At 44.2% G+C, this 21,271-nt stretch overlaps 1 protein-coding gene across 8 annotated transcripts in view; it reads right to left on the reverse strand.

Moving 5' to 3' along the window:
- LOC308333283 (protein sidekick-2-like) overlaps window positions 1-21,271 on the reverse strand; it is a 454,209-nt gene that overhangs the window by 48,121 nt on the left and 384,817 nt on the right. For all 8 annotated transcript variants that reach the window (XM_080789577.1, XM_080789573.1, XM_080789576.1 and 5 more), the window contains exons 21-30: window positions 20,231-20,422; window positions 12,977-13,098; window positions 12,040-12,149; window positions 10,453-10,603; window positions 9,491-9,731; window positions 5,171-5,286; window positions 4,126-4,315; window positions 2,569-2,667; window positions 2,008-2,202; window positions 843-1,044 (exon numbers count right to left, since the gene is read on the reverse strand). In XM_080789577.1, coding sequence (XP_080645703.1) covers window positions 843-1,044; window positions 2,008-2,202; window positions 2,569-2,667; window positions 4,126-4,315; window positions 5,171-5,286; window positions 9,491-9,731; window positions 10,453-10,603; window positions 12,040-12,149; window positions 12,977-13,098; window positions 20,231-20,422 — 1,618 coding nt within the window. The remainder of the gene's footprint in view (window positions 1-842; window positions 1,045-2,007; window positions 2,203-2,568; window positions 2,668-4,125; window positions 4,316-5,170; window positions 5,287-9,490; window positions 9,732-10,452; window positions 10,604-12,039; window positions 12,150-12,976; window positions 13,099-20,230; window positions 20,423-21,271) is intronic.

Below are 21,271 nucleotides of genomic sequence, written 5' to 3' on the forward strand. Positions count from 1 at the left end.
GCATACTGTGGGGTTCTGCTGTTGGACAGCCTCTAGCACTGAGTGCTGTAATGTTCACCTCCATCCATACTTTACTTTATCACGGCATGACGACATAGTTCCACAAACCTCTAAACGGGGCCAGCTGCTTAAACTCAGGGGTCATCTATGTGTCCGTACAGGAGTACATGGACAAAATGTGTCCGTGGCAAGACCTGGCCTCACCCGTGGCAAATATTTTGATTCCGTTTTTACACACTATTATAAATGGTTCTTTATTCTTATTAAGACCCAATAACTGCATGTCAGCGTTTTCAAGGACCTCCATAACTCCATTACTCTGAGAGTGTACACATGGAACCATTTGGTTCCATTTGTACACTGTCAAGAGTTACTGTACAGTCATTTAGGACTAGCTCTTGATGTGCTTGTCTCATGTTCATTGTTCTCATGTCCATGGCAAAAATATAATTGACCACCACAAACCAGCATGGCGATGGAAACCTCAGAATGTCCAAAACTGTGACTTTTCAGGATTCAAATAATTCAAACTTAGCAAAAGTAGCAGATCCACAAACTCGAAACGCTGAATAGATGCGCTACTTTTGATGCTATTGTGTGACACTGTAGTACGATCAAGTATGGCCTTAATTCATGAACAAACACAAAACGTTCAAACGTGGATATAAGAGGTTTCTGCCCAACAGCAACAATATTATGTACTTAAGTTACTTTCCACCACTGGGTGTCATCACGCTGTGTATTGATTGACCCTCCCGACTGCAGCTGCAGCACAGTGCATAGCACCATACCATTGATTGACCCCCCCGACTGCAGCTGCAGCACAGTGCATAGCACCATACCTGTCCACGGTGTAGGAGCTGGCCTCGTGGTTGACCGAGGCCGACTGGACGGTCCAGTTGCTTTCTGGGAGCTCCCTGAGCTGCACGGTGTAGTAGCGCACGGGAGACAGGCCGTCGCTGCCCGGCTCCCACGACAGCAGGACGTGGCGCGCCCGCACGCGCTCCTGGGGCACCATGGGACGGCTGGTGGGCTGGGGACGAGCTGGATGGACGGGGGGGGGGGGGGGGAGAGAGAGAGATAGAGAGAGAGAGAGAGAGAGAGAGAGAGAGAGAGAGAGAGAGAGAGAGAGAGGAAGGAGTGAAAAGAACAGTCTTATATTTTCCAGCTCTCCTTACATTTTCATGAATGTGTGAGTTAAAATATGGTGTAAGCCGTGAGGGAGTCATGTTCCTTTGGTATAATAAGTGTTACTGTACATGTGTCTGTTCAGTAACAGTGTTGTTGAATAGCTTTATATTGTCATAATTATATAATCATTGTAATGTTGCAACCTAAAACTTTGAGATGTACTGTTTTAGAAAAACAAACCTTGTGTGTAACCAAAAGGAAACACTATTACCACTTTTAAGCCTGAGTTATACAGTACTTTGCACCACAAATATCCGTGAGCTGCTATTTTTTACGTGTTGTACCTCCTGGACAAATGCAAAGTAGCTGAATAAATGAACATCACTGAATTACTGAATTGAGTTTTCTCAAACATTTGCTGTACCTTTTGTGCTCATATATGGAGATCTCTGTATACAGTATGTCTGTCTGTTTGTGCCTTTTATGACCATAATTATATGGAGATCCCTGATGTTATCAGTAACCTATAAGTGGCCAGCCACATCAACTGTTCTGGAAAGTCCTTGTGCAGTGGCAAACGTCTGCGGAGAATGTGTGGAGAATGTCTGAAGAGTACAAACTGACTGTGGAAAGTAAACTGACTACGTAATCAAATTGCATGTTTGGAGAATTCGAGGTGTGGGGAATTTGCCAAATCAAGCTAAGGCTGGGGTTGGCATGGAATAAACTGGCTCAAACGTATTCGTGTATACAAATGGCAGCTGTTTGTACTTTGACATACAGACATACACAGTCACGCGGCCAGTCATTGGAGCGGTTTGGCACAGCTCAATAATAACCGCAGTTCCATGACAGACCACTCGGTGTCAGTGTTACCTCTCTTCTCGGTGGTGACCACCAGGGCCTCGGCTGCCTCCCCCCAGCCCTTGCGCGTCTGCGCGGTGATGCGGAACACGTAGACAGACTCCTGCTTCAGGCCCGTCACCGTGTACTGCCGGGCGCTGGGATTCAGCACGTCCACCGTGGCCGTGTTGCTATTGGTGGAGTTCAGCCGGTACGTGATCTGATAGGCTGGGATGGGGCAGAGGCGGGGCAGGGGGGGGTTAGAAGTGCAAACACAGGTGTCATTTCAGGCAAAGAATATGGGGTGGCAAAAGTACTTAAAGATGAGTGAGTGAGTTGGCTTTTTGGTCGTTTTATTTAGAATGGTCAGTCTAAAACGGAAGGCTGTGTGCTTCTGAACCAATCAGAGTGTGGCATCCCTTCAGGCTATGGGACGTAGCTCCGCGACACGTGGAGTTGTTTGTTTCCAAAACTTCACAAGTCAGATATAAGTCCTGCACATCAAGTTGAACTATGGAGATACAAGGTTTCTGCGGGACAGTGACGTCTTAGAGTTCCTCCAGTCTACAGGGGTTGTGGGGTGGTAGTACTGACCCAGGATGATGCCGTTAGGCTGGGCAGGAGACTGCCAGATGAGCCTGACCGAGGTGGTCCGCACTTCAGGGAACAGGATGCCCACCGGAGGGCCCGGCACTGCAACACAATAGCACGCTTATTATAGCATAGAAATAAACAAAATAACAAAAAGTCAAATTGGAAAACACGCACACACACACACACACACAAAACTAAAAGTTTAATGCAAAACTGCAATAACCTTGAAACGCTACACTGAATCTAAAACACCTTTTAAACAAACAACACAGAGATATCTATTCTGTGCATCCAAAATGAGCCTCTGGTCCAGACACATTATAAAGGTAATATTTTATCAAGCTTAATGGAGAGAAATACACTGTGCTCTATAATGGCTCAGCCCAGCATGGATTTATTTATCCACAACAAATTAAATCATGAGTCAATGAATGCATGCGGTGCCGAGAAACGGCACAATATTGATTTTTATATTTTCTCTCCCTCTACCTCATTGAGTTAAATATGCAAAAGGCAACAGGATTTACTGTATACTGCAATGGCAAATGAGTGCTGCAGTCTCCCCTAGCCTCCTGTGTGGCTCCTAGCCTCATGACGGAGAAGCAATCTAGGCCAGTGGTTCTCGAGGTGGGGTCCGGGGACCCCCAGGGGTCCTTGCCTGGTGGTCCCCAGCAAGATTATGGAAAATAAGGTTACCGTTACCTTGAAAATAGATGATCTACAAGCTCACAGCGCATTGCCGTTTGCGCATTGTGAATGAATCAAAACAGTTTGATTCAGTTGTTCAAAAGAATCTTGACAGAATTATGACAACATTTTTAATATTGTAAAACAATTTAACAAGACAAATATTGTGGGGTCCCTGAAACAAATGTTCAGATGGGGGTCAACGGTAAAAAACAAAACATATTCATTTGGCACTCCTTGACATGAAAACAATCCGAGAACCACTGGCGTAGGACAGTGGTTCCCAAACCTTTTCATGTCAAGGACCCCCATTTGAAAAGATATGCCAGGGACCCCCATAAGAGAAGATTTTTACGGCTCTAGCAGAGATTCTCAACCCGTTTAATTTCAAGGACCCCCAGTCTACGGACCCCCATTTAATGGTATTTCTAACTCTGGGACCCCCAATTTATATTATAAAATCAATGTTAATTTAACTCTGAGAGTGTGATGAAATGAAACCAAGTTAGGGTCCATTTTGTTCCATTTGTACACTCAGAGTTACAGACCCATAAGGGTCCATTTGGTTCCATTTGTACACTCTCAGAGTTACAGACCCATAAGGGTCCATTTGGTTCCATTTGTACACTCTCAGAGTTACAGACCTATAAGGGTCCATTTGGTTCCATTTAGCTGGGGACCCCCTGGAACTCCGTCAAGGACCCCTGGGGGTCCCCGGACCCAACTTTGGGAACCACTGGCGTAAGAGACACATTTCCAATAAATCGCCAACCAACCAACCAACCAACCAACCAATCAATCAATCAACCAACCAACCAACCAATCAATCAATGGATCTGATAGATGCAGACTAGGCTGCGGTGCGTATACCGTCATCCAGCGTCCTCTCCAGGATGGCGGGGGCGCTGGGCCGCCCGTCGCCCACCCGGGTGAAGGCCAGGACCTGGATCTCATAGAGGACGTACTTCCCCAGACCCGTCAGCTGCACACTGTGGCTGGCGTTGCCCTCCACCGTCCACAGCTGGACCGCACTGTCACTGTCCTTCTCCTTGTACACCACCTGGTAGAGACCATGCATAGTCATTATCAGCTGTTGAACGCATGGAATCTGTCGTTTATCGTGATTAAAAAACACTGGTTAGGAGATTTTAACTTATCGTGGTGTTGTATAGGCTACATCACCATGGCTCTATAGGTGGACTTCTTTTACTCTACACCAACTCTCTTCACCAAAAAAAAATGTCAAGGTCACAATCCGTTGCAATGTCCTGCTGTTTTGGCTAATGTTAACCTCAGAATATGGATGCTGGCCTGGTTAACAAATGTTGCAGTATTATTTTGATTATCACGAAATTATTTTGGCCACAATATTCATCGTCCCATGTAAGTAACACCACTTGATACACCAGGACCAAAAAAAGGACTATTTGTTTTTCCAAACATTTAGTGTTTTGTTGTCGTGCATTAGCACCCTACTTGATCATACAGTGTCACACAAAATCATCAAAAGTTTAACCCATTCTGACCGGGCACCCATTTTGGTGTTAGCATCATGTTATGCTTTACCTATTGAAAAATAGCAGATCTACAAGCTCATATCGCGCCACCGAGTGGCGCGATACGAGCTTGTAGGTCTGCTATTTTTGAAAAATTCGAAGAACGACTGACATTTTTAGAATCTGATCTCAGGTCAGAATGGGTTCATCAGACCAGTGTGTGTCCAGTGGAAACCTCGTATGAATCTGATCTCAGGTCAGAATGGGTTAAGTAGCAGATCGATAAGCTCGATACGTGACACGAAGGGACGAGTTTGTACAGGACTGCTACTTTTGCCTTTTTTTAATTTGAATCCAGAAAAGTTCCAGTTCTGGACATTATGTGGTTTCCACCCGGCAGAGACAGTGTACACATGTACCTTGTAGCCCAGGATGAGGCCGTTCCGGTCTGGCTCAGGGACCTCGAACCAGCGCACCAGGATGCTGCTGGAGGTGGTGGCGAAGGCAGAGACATTGGTGGGACCACAGGACGACACTGTTGAGGGGAGGGGAGGGGAGAGGAGAGGAGAGGAGAAAAAAACCAAAATGTACTTTGTATATCACTTTCTTTAATCGCCTTAGGGCTTGCCCAGAAGTGGTTAAGTGTGTCTGTGGGTTTTATAAATATTTATTGGACCAGTGAAAATATTAAAGCAATAAATGAGAAATATTACATTTCCTAAAAACGGTGGTTTTGGACATCCACCCAACAGCTACGAAAAATGGGTTTCCCTTGTGTGTGCGTGTATGTGTGCGTGTGTGTGTGCACACGCATGTGTGCACCGTGCACATGGTATCTCCAGAGAACCTGGTGAACCATTGAGGCCTAAATAGAATATCGTTGCTGGGGCAAAAATCTCCATATTTAAACAATCTCCATATTTAAACTTTTTTGTAAATGAACGCCCTACTTGATTATATTAATTACAGCATCGCACACACAACTAAGTAGCACAACTGTATGATCTACATACAATGTTAAAACGCTGTCGTGGTTGTGACAGCTAGCAAATCTGCAATTTTTCAATATATTGGATTATATTGAATCCTGAAGAGTAACAGTTTCATATACGAGGGTTCCACGCGACAGAGAAACTAGGCAGACAGAAAACAGTTTCATATGAGGGTTCCACGCGACAGAGACACTAGGCAGACAGAGAACAGTTTCATATGAGGGTTCCACACGACAGAGACACTATAGGCAGACAGAGAACAGTTTCATATGAGGGTTCCACACGACAGAGACACTAGGCAGACAGAGAACAGTTTCATATGAGGGTTCCACACGACAGAGACTATAGGCAGACAGAGAACAGTTTCATATGAGGGTTCCACACGACAGAGACTATAGGCAGACAGAGAACAGTTTCATATGAGGGTTCCACACGACAGAGACTATAGGCAGACAGAGAACAGTTTCATATGAGGGTTCCACGCGACAGAGACACTAGGTAGACAGAGAACAGAGTAACAGTTTCATACGAGGGTTCCACGCGACAGAGACACTAGGCAGACAGAGAACAGAGCAGCTCTCTTCCTTGGCACTCATCCCTGGACATAATGCCCTGATTCCCAAGAATTTGCTGCAGTGAGGGGAAACCAAAGAAAAAAGAAAAGGGAAGGAATTCGCCATTCAGGCCCATGTGTTCCCAATTTCCTACGACTCCTTTCCCTCAAATTGCTCCGTTCCTCCGAAGGTCTGGTAACCAAAGTGAGAGCACAAGAGAGGACAAGAGAGGAGAAGAGAAGAGCACACAGACGAGAAAAAACTACAGGGGGGGAGAGAGAGAGAGAGAGATAGAGAGGGAGGGAGGGAGAGAAAAGGTTTTCTGTACAAGCACTATTCATGTTCCCATTCTGACAGCAAACACTCAGAGAATAGCCAAGCTTGCCACTTTAAATGTGCATTTATATAGCGCCTTTAGGCGCTTTACAATGTGCATTACATTCACCCATTGACACAGATGGCCGAGGAAACCATGCAAGGCACCAACCTGCTCATCGGGATCAGTTAGGGGTTCAGTGTCTTGCTCAAGGACACTTTGACGACACTAACTCTTGGGGGGAGCCCGGGATCGAACCTTCCGTTTTCCCATGAAGCGGCCGTTCTACGCTCCTGAGCCAACGCCGCCAAAGAGATTTGGTGTACAGGTAAATGGGCGGACCTAGTAGAGCCCAGGGACCAAAGTATGTAGGATTTTAAGCAGCTAAAAAACAGCCCTGGCCTTGATCACAGGCTTTACATTATATGGGGCTTTCACATGAATGTCGGGCAGAAACCTTCTAAGTTTTTGTGTTTTTTTCCGTAAATGAACGCCTTCCGCGATCATACTACAGTGTCACACAAAAGCATCAAAAGTTGCAGATCCGCAAGCTCGAAACGCGGTGTGAAGCGCGGCGCGAAGCAACGCGGTGTGAAGCGCGGCGCGAAGCAACGCGCTTTGAGCTTGCAGATCTGCTACTTTTGATGCTTTTGAATCTCAATCCTGAAAAGTAAACCGTTTTGGACGTATGAGGTTTCATACGAGAGAGGCGATGACAGGGATAGAGTGGTGCGAGTGTGGGATAGTGATGACGGAGCGCTGCCAGCTGTTGAACGCATGGAATCTGGGCACTGCTCGCTGCAGCCTGATGTGCCATCAGAGCAGCTGCAGGCCAGCGGAATCTAGGGTAGAGTTCAAATGATTTTTAAATGGGCGTTCTGCACCGTTGAGTAACCTGGCACTAACCTCACCACCCTAGCATAACACACACCGATGTGTTATGCCAGGTGTACCACTATATGCCAGCTGTAGGCTGCTATATGCCAGCATTTAACTATAATGGCTCAGGAGGTAGCTACTCTGGAATAACGGAGGGTTGCGGGTTACGCGTCACCCTAACTGCTCCTGATGAGCATGTTAGTGCCTTGTATTTTGTATGGTATTATTTAGCTCTGCACTGCATGAAAAGGGGGATAAACGTAGCCTCGGCCCCAGGATTACTCATCTGCGAAGAGAAAAGCCTGGTCACAACCTAAGGCAGAGACGCTAGGTGGCAGTTAACTATGGAATCGAGCATTTCCCGTCAGTTAGTGTGTCGGGCACCACATGGTGCCCAGGTCTTGTGACATCATTTGACGTCATCAGGGATGGATATACTCCATGGATAAACCTCAAACCCTTAGATCTCCATATATGGATATATTTCAGAACCTGTTCTGACATTCCATAATTATGTTGATCCTTCCCCATCCATCATTCCTCTTCGATGTCTCCCTTTTGACTTATACCCGTCCATTCAAATTTCAAACTCTAGACGGGCGTGCCCCAAAGTTATCAGTGCAGCTAATAATAATTTTTAAATTAAGGGCCGGCCCGGTTTGACCCGGCCAGCATTGAGCATGTTGATGCTATTCATGTGTGACGTGCGTTTCTGCCTTTCTGGGTGTTGGTTGGAGTGAGGTGAGGCCAGGTGGATTTGTGTTTGAGTGGATTAGGGAAATGCAGGAATTTAATGGTGCAGCCCTTTGAGCAGTTCAGACAGATTACTGTCCAAAAATATATAACATAGGATTTACAGCCCTTTGAGCAGTTCAGACAGATTACTGTCCAAAAAATATAACATAGGATTTACCCCCCGAATTGGATTCAGTTTGTGCGAGAAGTGAACGGAGTTGGATGGCGTTTGTGTGTGTGTGTGTGTGTCTGTGTGTGTGTGTGTGTGTGTGTGTGTGTGTGTGTGTGTGTGTGTGTGTGTGTGTGGCTGTGTGTGTGTGTGTGTGTGTGTGTGTGTGTGTGTGTGTGTGTGTGTGTGTGTGTGTGTGTGTGTGTGTGTGTGTGACGTGTCCGTGTATGTCTGCGTGTACAGTTACGGTGTCTTGATACTGTAGCTCAGTGGTGCATGGAAATTAAATGATTACATGTACTCGAGTACTGTTGTACATTTTTCGGGTGCTTTTACTTTAGTGGAGTATTTACGATTTTCAATACGTTTACTTCTACTCCCCTACATCTCAGAGGCAAATATTGTAGTTTTACTCCACTACAATTATTTGAAAACTAACACCACTGGTGTCTGTACACTGTAGGTCTCTCTAAAAACTATCGACCAGACAATTCAGAACACTGCGGCTCAGGACTTGACCGACAAGTCACTTCAGTTCTCACATCTTACACTGACTGGTGCCAAAATAATTGATTTCAAAATATTTGTTTATGAAGCGTTGAAGGATTTAGGGTCAAAACAACATTTCTCATTTTGGTTCTGATATCATGAACCACACAGTCTCAAGTCATCTGGGAGAGTTCTGCTTTCAAACTCCCAGAAAACTGCAGGTCTGTCAAAAGTCTCTGTTCTCTTATGTTTCTGTGTGTTAAATACTAGGTGTTTCCTATTAACGTTTAGCTTTTTTTTACTGAAGGCATAATTTTTTTGTATATGAAGCATCAACTGATAGTAAAAAAAAAGTAATAATTTAACCAAAGAGCAAGAAATGTTGTTTTCTCTCGGAAAAGACAGACGTTATCAACTGTAACTCAATACATGATAAACGAGTCATATCACAGTTTATTTTTGGACCAACCTATGTTTCTATGTCAGACCTACAAGCTCGTAGATCTGCTATTTTTCAATAGCTAAAGCATAACATAATGCCAACACCAAAAGGGGTTCCCGCCCCAAAATGGGTTAAAGTGGACGTAAGTCAAGGTTTCTCTCACCAGACTCCCGGGTCCATCCTCGGACCGGCTGGCTCCAGGGCCCCGTGCCGATGCCGTTGATGGCCTGCACCTTGACCTCGTACTCGGTCCACTCCTCCAGGTCCTCGATGGTGAACTCCCTCTCCAGGCGGTCGGCGATCACGTGGGTCAGCGCCCCGCGGCCCTGGGCGCTGCTGCGCGAGTACTGGACCCGGTAGCCCACCAGCTCCGGGTTCCCGTTGTACTCCCACTCCGGTAGAGGCTGGAGCGGGACACACAGGCACACAGAGAGGAGAAGCATGATCAATCCATCGATTGTGTTCAGGCTTGGATCAATGGAACTAATGTTATTTATAGGATACTTCCTATCTTATCAGTACCGCAATGAAAATTCATTCTTCAAGGTATTTAAAAAAAAAATATATATATATATAAATATATATAAATATATTCTTTTTATATTCATGTTATATTAAAATCTTACAGTGTTGCCAATTATGTGGGCTACCTCGAGGGGTCCCCAGACCACACTTTGAGAACCACTGCCTCAGGACAAGGAAGCTTTTCTGTATGCTAATAGCCGCTGGTGATAATTAACATTTAAGCTCCAAGGCCATTAAAACTCTGGTGTATATTTATACGTGTGTGTGTGTGTGTGTGTGTGTGTGTGTGTGTGTGTGTGTGTGTGTGTGTGTGTGTGTGTGTGTGTGTGTGTGTGTGTGTGTGCATGCGTGCGTGCGTGCTTGCCTGTGCGTGTGTGTGAGAGAGACCAGGGCTGGTCTCATTAGCGGTACGCAGGGCGAGGCTAGTGGGGGGTACTTTACCACCCATCGTAGCCAGAGACTGCATGGTCTCACTGGCATGCAGTACGCAGGGTGACGTTAGCACTGCAGGGTTTACTTAGTGACGGCTGGTCTCACTGGCGGTGGGTACTTACCACCCATCGTAGCCAGAGGCTGGTCTCACTGGCGGTGGGTACTTACCACCCATCGTAGCCAGAGGCTGGTCTCGCTGGCGGTACGCAGGGTGACGTTAGCGGGGGCCATGTCTGGAGGAGCCTGCAGGGTCTGGATCTTCCTGGAGGGCTGGCTGGGAGGACTGGTGCCCACGATGTTCACCTGGCGCATGCGGAGCCTGATGGGCAGGTGTTTACGTTAGTGTTTTTTTTCACTCACTCACTCATTTTTAGCAGACAGCGACAAAATATGATACTATGGGGTTCTTCGCCAAAAGTAGCGTAGTAATGTCCACCTGTTTTTGCAGAATGTTCACCTATTATGAATAATGACTCTCAAATGTTATTGACATATACAGAAAGCCATGCATTTGTATGCGGACACAGAAGAAAGTAATGCGTTGAGAGAAGTCGAGTGACAGACATTGGTTACTTTCCAGAGACAGATGAGAATAACTGATTATGTGGTTCGTTGGTTGGGATATAATATATAATAGTGAGGTAATCCTAATCATAATAGTCTGTGTATTATTTTCCCAGACAGTGGCGCTGCTCGCCAAAAAGAAATGAAAGATAATGAAATGTATCCCGTGACATGTAATGATGACAGCCACTCCCTAGAACTCACTGCAGGTGATCTAATCCTACCTGTTGTCTGTTGCTAACTTGCTACAGTATGCCTGTTATTATGATTAGCCTAAACGTTCACTCAGGTCCTCAGACGAAGCCCTCCTAGAGACCCCCACAGCCGATCTTATCACAAAAGGTGGCAGGGCATTTGCAATCCGGGCTCCCAAACTATGGAATGCCCTACCTATTAATTTAAGACTTGCAAAATCTGTGTCATGTTTTAAATCCCTTCTAAAAACCCACCTTTACGTTAAGGCTTTCTCTTAATTTTCCTTTTGCATAACTCTATTTTTGTGTGTATGCTTTTATGTTGTCCATTTATTGATATCTTGTTGTAGCTGTGACTACGTTGTTGTTGTTTTTACCCTGTTATGTAAAGCACTTTGGGACTATGTCTTGAAATGTGCTATATAAATAAATTCATTATCATTATCATTACTGTAGACCCTATCGCTGTTTTTGGGCAGAAACCTTAATTGTTTCTCTATTAAGAGTCTTTTCTTCCTGCATATGCATGTTTTCACCATCCGTCTGTGTGCCTGCCTACAGTATTTTCACATGTGCGTGTTAGTGTGTGAGACTCTCTAACTGTCTAAAGTAGCCTACTGTAGTACCAAAGTCCCACTAGCCCTGGGTCACAGCGTTATGTTTTGTATTGGAAATCCCCATAAAGTATATAGATCGTGTTTATTTTTGGAACTGTGGAACAAAAACAATCAAACAGTTTGAGTTACATTTGAGTCTGTGTTTGGAGAAGAAAAAAATATATATATTTGATCAATTAGTACTTTTTTACCGTCAGTTGATTTATATCAATATGAGTAAAATTGCCAAGGTGATCTTTTTCAATTTATTTCTGGAACACAGTTCTTACACCTAAGATTCCCCTTAGATCTAATACAAATTGGATCCCATACAAAAAAATGTGGCCCTCTAGTGGCAGTGAGGCCAGACGCCCTGTGTAACTGGTGTGTGATGTCATCACCTGTAGAAGGTGTACGGGTTGAGTCCTGGGACCTCCATGGACCGTGCTTCAGGCTCGTTGGACAACTGGTGGACTGTCACCCAGTCCTCACTGTCTCCGATAGTCCCCACCTGGGAACCATACAAACACAAAGTAAAGTAAAAAACATCAGCTTACAGGTACTGCAGGGTAAGTGATTTTCTTTGGTTGAGATAATAGTACTCATTGATATAGACTAGTGTTTGTTCAGTAACAGGCATATATCCATGTCTCTCCAGCTCTTTAGAAAAAGCATTTTCAGGTCAGGATAGGCTCAAACAAACTTATTCAAGTCATGCCGTTTTAGTTTGAGATGAGATTCCCCATACTAGACAGTGAGGCTGCCTAGCACTCGCGTGACTGAAGTAAAGTGTGACAGAAGTAGCATGTGCTTAAATTGATATTTAAAAAATGTTTCTGAGATGATGGAATGATGATGAATGATGATGGCCATGGGAGGGAAACCTTCATGGGCAAAGATAATCAACTTCAAAATGACCTCTCAGTCATGCGAGTGCTCGAGGGCGGCCAAAGACACAAAAGTATCAAAAGTAGCAGCTCAAACAAGCTCAAAACGCATAGCTTCTGCTGCTTTTGAATTTGAATGCTGAAAAGTAACGATTTTGGACATATGAGGCTTCCCCCACACGACACAGATGATTTGTTTTACAAAGCAGACTTAGCCCATTTAAACCTGGTGTAACCTATAGGTTGTTTTACACCTCTGTGTTTCATACACCTCTGTGTCTCATATAGCAACATCCTTTATTTTATATATTTTTAATAAGAATTTGAAGGTTTTCAGAAAACATTAGGTTAGGTTTTAGAAGGTGTTTTTAGAATCGGCCTCAGCACATGACTGATCAAATCAGAGCTAAAATGTTGTCCTTCTCCGGGGTAAAAACAAGTGTCTCCTTACCTGAGCTTCCACCTGCCAGCGGGAGATGGAGGTCTTGCCATCGTAGCCGGGTTTGAACTGCAGGGTGACGGAGCGGGGGCCGATGTTGGAGATGGCTATGTTGGTGGGGGGTCCGGGGAGCTCTGTCAATACACAGCACAGAGAAAAGACTATGTTGGTGGGGGGGCCGGGAAGCTCTGTCAATACACAGCACAGAGAAAAGACTATGTTGGTGGGGGGGCCGGGAAGCTCTGTCAATACACAGCACAGAGAAAAGACTATGTTGGTGGGGGGGCCGGGAAGCTCTGTCAATACACAGCACAGAGAAAAGACTATGTTGGTGGGGGGGCCGCGAAGCTCTGTCAATACACAGCACAGAGAAAAGAGTACCAGTGCAAGGGTTATTCAAAAAGAAAATCGAAGATGATTTTATAAAGTAATTGATTCGTAATCAAGCCTGATTTTGGGGCATGTTATAGTCAAAACGGGGGAAAAACAAGAAAAAACTAAAACCAAAATGGAAAGAGCTGATCTACAAGCGTACATCGCAATGTCCGCATCACAATGCAACATTGTGAGCATGTGGATCAGCTTTCAATATTTTGATTGTGTGACAGGGGAAGTATACAATACTTGGTTATTATGTGGTTATTATGTGTGTTGACATACACAGTATCTAAAGAAACACAAGTTCTTCTGGATTACTGGATTAATCGAAAAATAGATCGATAGAATAATCACCAAGATAATTAATAATTGATAGCTGCAGCCCGAGAAACGAGTAAAAACATAGACATGAAAGTATAACAAATAGTGTTGTGCTCAGTTCAATGCACACTGCCTCTGAAGCACTTGACAGCCTACCAGCACTGTACTGTACTGTATGTGTGCCACGGATATGAAATATGTAGACATACACACATCGACATCTAAGAGAATCTTGTACTGATTTGTGTCTTCTCATTGCCACAGGGGGCGAGACGGTAACAAAAAGCCTTGTAACTTTCTGCTGCAATACAAACTTTTTACATTTGCCCTCAAATCACAGGGGAGGGGGGTATTCAAACGTTTTACTTGAGTAGAAGTAGCAATACTACAATGAAATGTTCTGCTCCAAGTACAAGTCCCATATTCAAAATGTTACTTGAGTAGAAAGTACAAAAGCATTGTCATCAAATATTGTTAATGTAGGCTACCAAAGCAGTACATTTTTAATATTTTGTAATGATGATGAAAAACTGCAAACTAGTAACTGAAACGAGACGGAGTAAAAAGAACAATATTTGTCTCTGAGATGCAGTGGAAGATGTACAGTATATTAAAGTATTATAAAATTGACACAATACTCGAGAAAAAGTACTTTGTTAGTTTCCCACCACCGAGTACAACTTTTTTGCATTTCTCCCCACACACACTTTGATTGATTTGTGTGTTAGAGGCTGCCCACAGCGCTCTCTTGTGGCCACACAGATTCTGCGCGAGCAAGGAGCCAACCAGTGAACCTGAATTCCCTCTCCTCTCTCTCCCTCGTGCTCTGAAACTCCAGCTATAAGACTGAGGAGGCAGATTAGATTGTGGGTGGGAGGGAGAGAGAGACAATACCCAGGCAGCACCAGACAACACTATGAATGTCAATTACATTGCCGTTATCTAGAGATATGATTCCACCTGATATAATATATTTTTAGCTGAGCCAACAATGAGAATGGATTATTATTATTATTCCTCCGTCAACACTATTGGGGGAAGCAGATCGGCACCGCCGGCTGGAATCCTCTTTTTGTTATTATTGTAAACAAATAAATAGTGAAAATAGCTGTTCTGCAGAGCTTGCAGAACCGCTCTTTGCACCACTTTGACACTCTTGTATGATAAAGTAAAGTATACATTATGTAAATAAAAACATCAAAAGTTGACATTTGGAGATACAAGGTTTGTGTCCAAAGAGATAAGAAAGCAATTACAGAAGGCAGTGTAGGCAATAGGCATACATGTGTGCACTTGTTTGCAGGTATACCTGTGAATTGTACACAAGTATGTAGAGAGAAAAATACATCTTCATGTTGTGTTCATTTTCCACAGGACAGGCATTCCATTCACCTCTGTGTATAGCCAGTTATAAGTACACCCCCTGGACATGATGCTAGTATGTCACAGGGACTTACCCCAATGTTGTACAGTCTTTAGTATGACCTGGCCAGGGATCGACAGTGGCCCGGGGTGCACACTCTAATCACAAGGCCACTGAGCTGTTGTTATGTCACAAGATTAGGGGTTAAGTGTCTCGCTCAGGGACACATCAACACGTTGACATGGGCGGACTGGGAGGCGAACGGGTGACATTCTGATAACCAGTCTATCAGGGCTGGCTGGTATATATAGGCCACATAGGCCATGGCCTAGGGCGGCAGATTGCCAAAAAAATGGGGGCCATGTTCATTTTTCAGCTTTTACACATTATGAAACTACAGAATGGAAGCTTTCATATGATGACCCTTTGAAACTTGTTGAACCAGAAAACCTAAAGTAGAAAAATTGCCCTGAAAAGATTTCAGGGCGCCGCGAAAAATCCGGCCTAGGGCGCCTTCTGGACAACCCACATGTAGCAGTACACCAGCTTTCACCAGGGCTTGGTTTACGGGCGCATTCACACCAGTATGTTGCACTTCGTTTTGGCAGGTGTGATAGGCTCATTTGAATTCTGGTGCGGATCAAACAAACGCGCTCTAGATTGCCAAAAAACGGTGGTCTCACTTTGCTTCCAAGCACACCAGAGGGCAAATCACAGCATAGGTGTGAATGCAATCGCATCAAATATAGGGGATGAACCAAAGAATGTGCCATTGTGAGCTGAAGAAGTTGGTATTTGGCACTCGAGGAGGAAGGAGAAGGCATTATTACGCAGTATAAAGATGTCCTGTGGGCAGACGTGGTCTAGTGAAGAGATAGAAGCCCTTATCGCAATATGGCCAGACGATCACATTTATAAAATGCTGAAGGTTACATTAAAAAAACACTGCAGTGAGTGTATAGGATATTTAGCGAGAGAATGGAGGCGATTTGGTTCAAATGCACATTTGCACAAAATGTAGAGTTTGCGCTCGCAGTGGACTACAGACCTGCATGGACCGGGAATTCAGCCGGCTCCGCTGATCTGAAGTCAGATAAAAGTGCTTTGTTTGTGTAGACACTAGACAGTAGGCTACTCATATTAACCTACCAGGTTTATATACGTAGGCTAGCAGCTACTTTACAAAACAAGTTGGTAAAGTTTGTAGCAATCTGCTATTGTGCACGCACGCACGCACACACACACACACAAAGTAACGTCCAGTCTCCGACACACATCCTGCATCCACGTTACCCTCACTTTACGTCCTAACTATTACTCAATGTATACACCATAGATTTCACTGTGTAGTTTATGCATTGAACACCTTACTAAAGTTCCCTGCTGTGGTTGACAAAACAGTGTGAACGCAAACGCAGGTAATTAAAACTGCAAGAATGATGCAACTTCACCCCCCAATCGCACAGAGTCTATCAACTACAGGTGTGAATGCGAACTTAGGCTATACTTTGTTCCGCATGGGTGTCACTCACACAGACACACGCTGAAAATAGCCCATCAACAAGCTGTAGATCACATCTTGTCAAGGTGCCACACTGTCAGCTTATAGATTGTCGGTGCACGCCCCTCGCGTACAAATAAGTATAAATCAGGTAGAACAGAACAGAAGGCCTGACTTTCCCCCAGTTTTAGCCTAAAACGCGTCGCCTCGCCCATACTAATGAAATCCACGTGCCTCCGTCGTAAAAATAATACGTGTCTCCGTCGTAAAAATACAACCCCCAGCACAATCTAAACCATTTGCGTGCTCACCCGCCCGGCGATACATTTAGCTATCGTCTCTCTGTCGGGTGGAAACCTCCGCCCAAAACTCTTCCTTTTCAGGATTCAAATTCAAAGACATAAAAAGAAACGGATCCACAAGCTCAAAACGCGCCGCTTTGCGTTTTTGCGCCAGAGTAAAAAAATATGGACATACGAGGTTTCTGTTTCCGACAGCAACGATATGGTTAAGTAGTTCTCCAGGGGGGGGGGGTTCAGAGTTACGGGCGCACCAGGTGCTATCTTTACACGTACAGTAAAGTGCAAAGTAATCACCATTCGGGGGCCTATAACGGCTGCTCCATGGTCCCCAGCACTCCAATATAACAGTCATTACATTTGACAGCTCTCTCAGACGTATCGGGGAGTCGGGGAGCGCCATATAGCACCCAGCGCCAACGTAATTGATTGCGGCTATTGTAATTCTATTATGAAATTTAGTGGTCTTTTAATGGGCGACCGTAAAAAAATGGAAATTATCTCGCGGATGACGGGGAATGGGGAGGGGAGACTTTATTAATTTATTTTTGTCTGAAATGTTGTCGGGTCCAATTCGCAGTGGTGGAAAAAAAGTGTTGCCATTTTACAAGTGTAAAGTAGTGTAAAGTAAAGTATTCAAATTGTACTTACATTTAGTATTGAATTCATGAAGATTTTTTTTTTTTTGTCGTATTCCAATGGCTTTGTGAAGTGTGTAATTGGTATAAAATAACTCCTTTAAAGTAGTACAAAATATGCTACAGCAAAGTCCCATTTCACAAGTTTTCAAATGTATTACAATCAATAGCAGATCGGCTGTATATAGGGCTGAAGTGGTTAATGTAAGAGTGCGTGCGTGCATGCGTGCCTGCGTGCGTACGTGCCTGCGTGCGTGCGTGGCTGCCTGCGTGCGTGGCTGCCTGCGTGCGTGCGTGTGTTCATTAGCTGGTGGAGTGGCGTGTGCTTTATGATGCTGATGCAGGTGGTGGCGGGCTGGGGGGGGGGGGGGTTGGGTTTCATTGCGTCTGGCGCCAGATGACACAAGGCGTGCTCAGTCGGCCTGCTAAGACGTTTAAACAGTGAATCTGAATATTATGGTTCGCTGTGAGAGCTACACGCCATTACTGGTGCTCCGTAATATCTACCTCCCCACCCAGAAAAAAACGAAATTACGTTTCTCCTAGTCTTTTAACTAGGAGAAACGTAATTTCGTTTTTTTCTGCTGCTACAGTTGGAAATTATGACAAAATAAAGCAATCTTGAATCTTGAGAAGACAAGCAGTCATCAATATGTCCATAATATCTACCTCCCCACCCAGAAGACAAGCAGTCATCACAAGTAAGACGCGCAAACGCGGGAAGCAAATGCAGCTATACGTCCAAATATGGAGTGTGTTGCATCAATCACAAACAAATCACTCAGCTCCATATATGGGCACAAAAGGGGGACACACAGACAGACATGATCTGCTAGGTCTCATAGTAAGTGCTCACTGAATTCGCAAATATGTCCATAATATCTACCTCCCCACCCAGAAGACAAGCACTAATCAATATGTCCATAATATCTACCTCCCCACCCAGAAGACAAGCAGTCATCAATATGTCCATAATATCTACCTCCCCACCCAGAAGACAAGCAGTCATCAATATGTCCATAATATCTACCTCCCCACCCAGAAGACAAGCAGTCATCACAAGTAAGACGCGCAAACGCGGGAAGCAAACGCAGCTATACGTCCAAATATGGAGTGTGTTGCATCAATCAGAAACAAATCACTCAGCTCAATATATGGGCACAAAGGGGGGACACACGGACACACACACAGACAGACATGATCTGCTAGGTCTTATAGTAAGTGCTCACTGCGTTCACAAATATGTCCATAATATCTACCTCCCCACCCAGAAGACAAGCAGTCATCAATATGTCCATAATATCTACCTCCCCAACCAGAAGACAAGCAGTCATCAATATGTCCATAATATCTACCTCCCCACCCAGAAGACAAGCAGTCATCAATATGTCCATAATATCTACCTCCCCACCCAGAAGACAAGCAGTCATCAATATGTCCATAATATCTACCTCCCCACCCAGAAGACAAGCAGTCATCAATATGTCCATAATATCTACCTCCCCACCCAGAAGACAAGCAGTCATCAATATGTCCATAATATCTACCTCCCCACCCAGAAGACAAGCAGTCATCAATATGTCCATAATATCTACCTCCCCAACCAGAAGACAAGCAGTCATCAATATGTCCATAATATCTACCTCCCCAACCAGAAGACAAGCAGTCATCAATATGTCCATAATATCTACCTCCCCACCCAGAAGACAAGCAGTCATCAATATGTCCATAATATCTACCTCCCCACCCAGAAGACAAGCAGTCATCAATATGTCCATAATATCTACCTCCCCACCCAGAAGACAAGCAGTCATCAATATGTCCATAATATCTACCTCCCCACCCAGAAGACAAGCAGTCATCAATATGTCCGTACATGGACAATAATGTGTCCGTGGCAAAGACTGTGTACTTGTCTGGGGCATTTTATTTTGTATTTCATTTTAATTTGATGACGCAGAGGAGAGAACACACCCCAGTGCCCACACTGGGAAGTGGGAATCGAACCCAGGACCTTCTATCTGTGAGGCGACAGCCTGACAGTCGTACTTCTTTTTTTACTTAAGTAAAAACATTTTACTTAAGTAAAAAAGTACTTTAATTGAGTATTTGTGTTTGTTGATTGTAAGTAACATTTGACTAAGAGTTGGTTCAGTAATTTGTCACCCACTGCTCTATCACTGCAGGGTTTAGATTAGCCAGCGATGCAGATCTAAATGGATTGAGTGGCTGAAACCGCCACGTCTCTAATGAGGCGACGGTGGGAGCCTTTCTGCTGAGCACCTGATGTTGAAAAATGACCCGCTGCCGCAAACTTTTCTGCCTAATTAGTTCAAAATATGTTTTTTTTTTTACATTTTAGCCTGTGGGGAGGGATAATTCGTTCTGTGATTTGCATTCGCTGCACGGCCTTTTTCTTTCCTTCTTTCTTCTTTGAGCGATTGTTCAATAACATGTGCCTGTGGGAGGCAGTGTGGCATATATGCAGTGTTGATCCCAGCAGCAAGTTTGGATTTAGTTTAGTCATAGTATTTTGAATAAAACTTCAATTTGGTTTTAGTCATAATTTAGTCATCTGAAAGGATTTACTTTTAGTCGACTAAATCTACAGTTTCAATGAAATCAATAGATTTTGTAATCATGACAGCTATAGTGACAACACACAGATGTGTGTGGGGAGGAATCAATTGGTAAATTGGGGATAAAACGGAACAACTAAAAGCAAAACAGGATACAAGGTAGACCTGCATGTGCCAAAACACATACCTGGTGGGACGCCAGAAGAGATGGTGGAGGAGGACAGCTGCCCCTGACCCTTGGAGGTCATGCCCGCCACCTCGATGGTGTAGGTGGTCAGGGCGGTCAGGCCGGTCACACGGTACTCCAAAGTCACGTTGGGAAGGTAGTGGGTCACCCTGGTGTTGGTCCGGTTGTACTCCTCCCATGAGATACGATACCCTGGAGGGGAGATTAAATTGGATTACAGTATGTACATTTAGTTTTCATGCGCCCTACTTTTAAATATTATATAATACATACAGTAACAGTGAGAGCTGATCTGCGTGGTCCCGGAGTGCCGAGGGCCAAGCTAACAAAAAATTAAATTAACGTCATTACGTAAATCAAATAAAACGCATTAAATCTGGGCTATGATTACATTCCCTCAACCCACTCTCACCACTCAACCACTGTTCTCTCACCCTCTCAAAGTTAATGCAATTAACAGCTCCATATTGTTCCATCTCCACATGATGTGATTCCATTATGTTTCAGGTACCATTCCTCGTCACCTGATAAGTGATAATTATGAATGTTCCACACACACACTCGCTGCTGTTACATTTCACCATTTTAAGGATGTGAACATTTCTATTTTATTTTGAAGTCGTGCGAGTGATCTCAGAAAGATTGCACGGCCTTCAGCTGAGCAGTGCAGTACATCATCTCATGGACCCATTTAACCGCCACAAATCAACATCTTTTGCAATTTCGTGCTTGAGAAAACATAAAAAAAAAAAAAACCTTAACATCACACCGCTTGTCGTGATTGTGTTAAAGGACAACTTTAGTTTTTTTCAACCAAGGTTCATGTTTTAGAATTAGATTGTTATTAGAGAAAGTAAAAGATGAGTGTTATTTTTTTTTCATTTACTGCTTTCTTTCGTTTTAGGGATTTTAGCTGTTTTTTATAAGGGGGCGGGGGCATTCGAGCATGGGGCAAAAATGTGTATTTTTTTTACAAAACTTTAAAGCGATTTATTTTTTTATTATTTACTATAGTCCTAATAAACCCCAGGAAATTACATC

This window comes from Protomyctophum bolini (genome assembly GCF_963924005.1).
Source record: "Protomyctophum bolini genome assembly, chromosome: 18".
In the NCBI taxonomy this organism is placed as follows: Eukaryota; Metazoa; Chordata; class Actinopteri; order Myctophiformes; family Myctophidae; genus Protomyctophum; species Protomyctophum bolini.